Genomic DNA, 7,116 nt, shown 5'->3' with positions numbered 1-7,116 from the left:
GTCGATCAATAGTCTATCATTCTATCTGTCTATCGAGAGTTTATGTGCCTGTCTGTCTTTACGCTCTATATGTAGCTCTTCACTTCTTCTAAGAAGAAAACGTGTAAGTGTCATAGGCGTTGCGTCTCTCTTTAATGAGATATATTTTGTCTATGTATATATATATATGTATGTGTATCTATGTATATCTATTTGTATGTGTCTATGTGTACGTATGTATGTGTATATATAGAGTTATCTTCTTTTTCTTTCTTTTGATCTTTTTGGTTCGATGGGGTTTTTATCTTTTTATTCTTCGGTGGAGCCCTTGTGTGAGTGTGCGAATGTCTTTTCATCGCCTTCTTTCAACCCAAGTCGATACTTTTTCTTCTACGGAAAGAAGAGAAAGGAAGAAGAAAAGGAGGGGTGGAAGAAGAAGAATACACTTCTTCCATCCTAGTCGTTTTGTTTATCGTGAAAATGTCCTTTTTCTTCTCCTCCAGCCCGCGCCTTTGTCGGGTGTACATACACCGGAGGAGGACATACTCTCCATCTCCTCTAGCGTGCGTCGTTTTCATCGCACCCATTCATTCGCTCATGTCTCAATCACGTGTCCGATCTTCTTCTTCTTCTTCGTTTTCTCCCCTACCTTTTCTCCCTCTTTTTCAAATGTTACATATATATGTCTACGTATACATAGTATAGGCGTCTTCGAACTTGTCACCACGTGCATGTATGGATATACATGCACGTGGTGACAAGTCAAAACTGGTGAATAGGTAAGTAGGAAGTAGAAGAAGTAACCTTGCCTCAGCTTGTGAGCTGTGAGAAACGATTTCTCTATTCTCTCTATCCATCTCTCTCTATCTCTCTCTCTGTCTCTCTTTTTTGAAGGGAGACGAGACGAGGGGAGGCGGAGTTATGGACAATCGTTGGTAGTCGGGTGATATAAAGAAGAGAAAAAAGAGAACCCTCCTCTTCTTTCTCTCTTTCTTTGTGTCTTTCTTTCTTTCTTTCTGTTGAGTCGATGAATGGACTTACGACGGATGAATGAGTTAGAAGAAAGAAAGAAAAAGAGAAAATTTAGCGGCGTTTTGCGCCCTCCGTTGTGTGGATCTCAACAGCTTGAACCCCTCCCCTTCTTCTCAAGAAAATTTCCAAGCGAATGAGATAGATCGTGAAAGTGTATAAATGATACCTTCATAGAACCAAAGTTAGGACAATCGTTGTGATCGAGGGCTGGCGTCTTTCTTGTCTTCTCCGGATTATAGACGGAGAGAGAGGAGAAAGAGAAGAGGGCCGTGGCGTAATGAACACGATAAGGTAGAGGGGTGGAGCTTCTATTCTTCTTGTTAGGAATGTGTTTCATGTTTGATATGTGATAAGAGAAAGAAGAAGACTTCTAAGAGAAAGAGATCTAAAGATTTCTTTCTTTTTCAGGTGCTTCTCTGTGTTTTGAGGTGTATAGACACCCCAGCTTTTTCCTCGTCTCTTGTTCACTTTCTCTTGGAGAACAAGATTTGTTTCGTTCTTCTCAAAATCGAGAAGATGAAGAAGAAGACAAATCCTATGAAGAAATGCAGGAAGGAAAGAAAGAAAGAGAGAGGTGAATAGCTGATCCATAGATAGACAGATAGATGAAAGATAGATAGATGGACAGATAGAGATTTGGTCTCTTCTTCGTGTTTTGTGTAAGTGAATGGAAATCTTTTGAAAAGAACAAGCGAGGAAGGATAAGACAAGAGAGAAAGAGGTCAAGAGCGAGAAAGACAAAGAGTTGATGGATCGATCGATGCTTCTCGTCATGCTTACGACATATGCGTGTGTATGTGTGAAGGGAGACATGTTGGATAGCGTCTTTATCATCCGTATGACTCTCCATGACAATAGTAGCACGAACAAGAATTAGAGTGATCTTCTTCTTCTCCCCCTTTTCTTCGTCTAGATCCTTAGCTTTTCTCATTGTAGTTCCTATTCCTTCCCACACATGCTGTTCTGTCGAAGTTGAAGAAGAAGAAGAACTCTACTCATTTCTCTCTCTTTTTCTTCCTTGTCTTCGGCATGTATGAAGACGTCTATACGTTTGTATGAAGATGTGTGAGTGTGTATATGCATAAATATGTAGACCGAGTTGTCTATAGATTGATCTATCTATCTTTCTTTAATCTATCTATCTTAAATCTATCTATTTAAATAAAGCAATCAGCGGCGGGTGAGTTCGTGAAGGGATTTTCTTTTCTTTCTTTTCTTTCTTTCTTTCTCTTCTTTTCTTCACTCTTGTTTTGATCGGTCATTGGGGTTGAAAGAAAGGAAAAAAGAAAAGAAAACTTTCTTTCTTTCTTTCTTTCTATCAGAAGATACCTATCATCTTACCTCTCTTTCTTTCTCACTCTTTCTCTTTCTTTTTTCCACGGCTGAATTTGTTTTGTGTGGTCTTCTTTTAGTCATTCACACAATAGAAAGAGAGAGAGAAAGAGACAGAAAAGAATGAAGAAGATGTCTTGAGGATTGAGTGCGTGTGCTGCTATTTCTCTCTCACATTCTTCGTGCTGTGCATGAGAAGAGCACAGAGTGACTACGGCCAAGATTTCGATCAGACCGACCTTCTTCTTTCTCTTTTTCTTTCTTTTTCTTTTCTTTCGCCCTCGAGTGCTGGAACGCGTGCATGCCTGAATGGTAAACTACTAGCGAATCGATTGTGGATGAATGGATTAATTAAAGCTGTAGATGAATCGATGCATGCATGAAGGAAAGAAAGAGGAATGGCGTGTAAAAATGGATCGATGGCTACTCTGTACACCTTGTCTATATGGACCGATACAGTCAGGAGGTAGATTACTACAAGGAGAAATCTTCTATAGCTAACCTTCTTCCTGAGTCTCGTTCCAGTGAAGAAAGAAAGATCAATAGAAGAAACAATACGAGTAGGATAAAGATATATATATATATATACCTAAGCAAGCACGAAACGCAGCTCTCAAGCGGTGGGACGCACTCCTCGCACGCAAGGAAGATAGATAGGCATGTTGTCTCTTCAAGGACGTGTCTATCTGTCTTTATATGTATATGCATCTCTGAGAGAGGATACGTGATAGACAAGCAATCTACCATCCACATCCACCCTGAATGATTAAAGGAGAGACAGAGAGAGAGAGGTATCAGGGTTCTGGATAGATGTTGATCTCTCTATCTTCTCCTTCTTTAAGATCTTCAAAGCCTAGTAATGAAGAGAGAAAGAAGTGAGTGAAGAGAATAGCCTAATTAAGAAGAACAAGAATAGACTACAAATGGATAGCTAGCTAGAGAGGGAGACTTTCGCTGTGTATTCCCTTGTGCTTGCTTCTTCACTTGATATGAACTGTTGAAAAGTACAAAAAGACCTAGGAAACGAAGAAGAAGAAACGAGAAGTCCGAGGGGTTTCTTCTCTTCTCTTTCTTCAGAAGAAAAAGAAAGGACTCAATTCATCGCCATAGGAAGAAAGGAAGATGGCTTGGAGTTAAGGAGGAAGAAAAAGAAGAAAAGAAGAACTTAAAGAGTCAACCGAAAGGCTGCTCCATTGCTAAGTCATCCTACATGGTCTCGCTCTATCTATCTATTTCTCTCTCTCTCTCGATCTTCGGTGTGTGTCTCTCTGCCTAGTCTATCGACGAGAGTGTGTCGGTCTCTTTCTTACAGCAGCACCGGCATGAGTTCTCTTCTTTCTTCTTTTTTGTCTCCAAGGAGACGGGGAACGAGCGAAAACGAAACTTCTTCTTCTTCTTCTCTCTTCGCCTTTCTCTTTGGTGCATGGCTGAACGAATCCCTACCTGACTGATATATGGAGTGACCAGTTAGCTAAAGAGACAGAGAGACAGACAGAGGGAGAGAGAAGCAAGCGGGAGAGCAAGGGACTTCCTAGCTTGACCCTCGTATTCACATGGGTCATCATACTCAGAACTATCAAGAAAAGGAGTAGTACCTGTAGTGTATGAGCGGAATATACCTCTATGCCTATATATATATATATATATATATGTACGTACATGCAGAAATATGTACGGGTGTGTATGAAGACACGTGCATGCATGTGTATGACTGTATGTAAGTATGCATTTGTAAATGTACGGGTATGTGTGTATGTATAAATGTGTATCTATCTATCTTTGATGTATCTATCTTTGACCTATCTACCTATCTATCGTTGATCTATCTATCTTTGATCTATCTATCTTTGATCTATCTATCTATCTATCTTTGATCTATCTATCTATCTATCTTTGATCTATCTATCTATCTTTAATCTTTGACTACTTTATCTACGGATGGATTTGCGAGGTGAGGCTCCTAATGACGATGAGAGTAAAGCAAGAAAAAAGAGGAAGAGAGAGAAGAAACATTCCTCTTTCTCTTTTCCTTTCTTTCTCACTCTTTCTTAGAGAATAAGGAACTTCGTCGTCTTCTTCTTGACGACTTAGCATGACCGTGCGCAACTAACTACAAGAGGGTGGGCTATGCACTACCAGAATTTCAGTCCTCGTAATCCTAAGCATAGAAGTAATAGCCGCTTCCTCCTCCTTCTCTTCCTCGTCCTCCTTGTCGTTTCTATTCACTGACGTCTCGTCCCCCATCAATTCCTCTGTTTCTTTCTTTGCTACTTCTCCTCCCTCTACGTCTCTCCTCCTAAAGTACCTTTCTTTCTTTCTTTCTTTGAGTTCGTTCGTTTGTGTAGGAAAAGAAACGAATCTTTAACGAGGTGATAGATAGATAGATGGATAGATAGAAACAATCTGAAAATGATGAAGAAGAGTTTCGTTCTTATATAAATCTCCTAACACGTACAAGAAGAAGAACGACAGGGAGAAGAAGAAGAATAGTCAAAATGCCACTACTTGCACGGATACTCAAACAATGTCCGTAACGACCTTTTTCTCTTTCTCTCTTCTTCTTCTATTTCAACTCATTCATTCACACATACATACATACGCGGAGAAAGAGAGACACAAGTATTTATTTTGATTGCATGCATGCATGCATGCAAAGATGAGAAGAAATTTTAGATCAATAAGAGACAAACCGGAGAATTCCAAGAAGGATAGGCTAGTTATCTCGAAGCATCGATTAATTAATTAACTAACGAAAGAATGAATGATAGAGAAGATTTCCTAGACTTTCTCAGCATTTCTAGGAATAGACTTAAACGCACAAGACACCCCTCTCATACTTACAACAATGAGAAAAAGAGTCAGAGACGAGACACACACCTATCCACCTATCTATCTGTCTTTCTTCTTGTCTCTCTCTCTCTTCTTTCTGTCCGTCCCTCTGCCCACACAGACATGTAGATCGAGACAGAAAGTTCTATCTCTTCCCGTCTCTATCTCTCTCTACATTTCCCTGTATTTTCGTATGTATATGTGCCTATATTTGTGTAAATCTCTATCATTGTACATGACAAGCGAGGAAGATGAGTGAGAACGCAGATGATAGAAATAGATAGATAGAGAGATTAAGGATAGATAGATAGATAGATAGACAGCGTGGTAGCTAGCTAGATAGCTCGCCCTCCCTCTTGCTCTCTCTTTCTGTCTTTTTGGCCTCTCTCTCTTCTTCAGTGATAAGCTCTTTCTTTCTCTCTTTCGTAGTGTAGTAATCCTAGTCCTTCTCGGTTTGTCTTTAGAGAGTCTTTCTATGGAGAATTCCTGCTCCATATTCTTCATACTCCTAAGAAACAAGAAGAAGAGGAGGAGAACGAAACAAGAAAGAAAAGGTTTGGACATAACAGGACCTACTCATAATACATAGACACACACATAGACATAGACATATGATTGATAGACATACACATAGGCATACATATACATATGATTTATAGATATGAATATATTAGTATCTATGTGAATGCATATAGTAGTAGTAGTAGTACTCGTGTGTACACTACAGACTCCATAGAAATCTTCATACATACATACATACTTACATACACCCATCATCTCCATCGATCTTCATAGATCTGGATGTCTCTACATATATATCCTTGGATGCATGCACGTCTGTATGTGTAGGTAGATGTGAAGATAGATAGAGAGGAGGTGTGTATGTCGTGTACGGCGCGTACCTGTTTGGAGACCCACATCTTCTTGAAGGTGGCGAGAGAGGCGAGAATCGAACCTCCAATCCACGTAGAGAATTTACGCTCCGGAGGTGCTGAAATACGAATCTACACAAAGACGAAGACAAAGAAAAGAAGAAAGAGGAGAGAAACATGAAGGGAAGTGGATAAGAAACGAGGACATACGAGAGACACAAAACAAGACGATAAAATGACGATGACAAAGAGAAAGAAGAAAAGAGGTGTCTCATGAAAAGAACCGAAGGAGGAGGAGGAAGGGGGGACAGACTTGGCTCTTGATTCTCTCCTATCTATCTCTCTTCAATCTATCTATCCATACGTCTCTCCATCATTCTAGTATGAAAGAAAAGACATAAACACAAGCAAAGAAAGAAAGAAAGAGAATGAATGAATGGAGGTCGCCGAGTCCTAGTGTCGATGTGGAGTATTCTTTTCACCTCTCACCCTCCAGTAGTCCGAGGAAAGAAGAAGAAGAATACAAAGACTACTACTATGACTATGACTACTTGCATTTGGGCCCTAACAGTAGTAGTACTAGTAGTAGTCGCTTCAAAAAAGGCCAAGCAGTCTTCAAAACATGCTAAGTCTCCTCTCTCTCAGAATCCTCTCTTCAAGTGTATGAATCTGTAGTACCACTAAATACATATATATATATATATAATTATGTATATATGAGGATGTATAGTATACGAATATGTGCCTGTATGAGTATGCACGACAGATATCTTACACTGAGAAGAAAAGCTGAAATTGGTCATCTATGGATATATTGAAGAGAGAAAGAGAAATAGAAAAGAGAAAACGAACCCACCACTCCATCCCTCTCTTTCTTCTTCAGTCTGTTTTGATATCTTTAGCATATCTCTGTCTTTCACGCTATGCAATCATGAAATTCACCCTCCCCTCCCCTCCCCTTCTCTCTCTCTCTCACACATCTTTCTTCTTCTCTTTCTTTTAAGTCACCCGTGCTTGCTTTTTCTCGAGGTTCGCAGCTAAAGAAGAAGAGAGAGAGAAGTGATAGAGAGAG

At 39.8% G+C, this 7,116-nt stretch overlaps 3 protein-coding genes across 3 annotated transcripts in view; 2 read left to right on the top strand and 1 right to left on the bottom strand.

Moving 5' to 3' along the window:
• On the top strand, nucleotides 1–179 carry CSUI_005137 (uncharacterized protein; the record flags this gene model as incomplete). Its single annotated transcript, XM_068065316.1, has 1 exon — nucleotides 1–179. A coding segment is annotated over one exon (178 nt), but the record flags the coding sequence as incomplete, so codon positions are not given.
• An 80-nt stretch (nucleotides 180–259) lies between these two features.
• On the top strand, nucleotides 260–2,719 carry CSUI_005136 (uncharacterized protein). Its single transcript, XM_068065315.1, has one exon. It carries the CDS (start codon nucleotides 324–326, stop codon nucleotides 735–737), a length of 414 nt encoding a protein of 137 aa, XP_067922709.1. The 5' UTR covers nucleotides 260–323; the 3' UTR covers nucleotides 738–2,719.
• Nucleotides 2,720–4,855: 2,136 nt separating this feature from the next.
• CSUI_005135 (actin-related protein arp1) overlaps nucleotides 4,856–7,116 on the bottom strand; it is a 4,445-nt gene continuing 2,184 nt past the window's right edge. The window contains exons 4-5 of the mRNA XM_068065314.1: nucleotides 6,075–6,176; nucleotides 4,856–5,680 (exon numbers count right to left, since the gene is read on the bottom strand). Coding sequence (XP_067922708.1) covers nucleotides 5,633–5,680; nucleotides 6,075–6,176 — 150 coding nt within the window. The 3' untranslated portion in view covers nucleotides 4,856–5,632. The remainder of the gene's footprint in view (nucleotides 5,681–6,074; nucleotides 6,177–7,116) is intronic.

Source organism: Cystoisospora suis (assembly GCF_002600585.1).
Source record: "Cystoisospora suis strain Wien I chromosome Unknown contig_2472, whole genome shotgun sequence".
Lineage (NCBI taxonomy): Eukaryota > Apicomplexa > Conoidasida > Eucoccidiorida > Sarcocystidae > Cystoisospora > Cystoisospora suis.
Note: the sequence above shows the minus strand (reverse complement) of the source record. Positions and strands in the feature narration are given on the sequence as shown.

What these genes read in the sequence shown, in the direction of transcription:
- CSUI_005136 (XM_068065315.1), top strand. Translation starts at nt 324, where the DNA reads ATGTCTTTTCATCGCCTTCTTTCAACCCAAGTCGATACTTTTTCTTCT.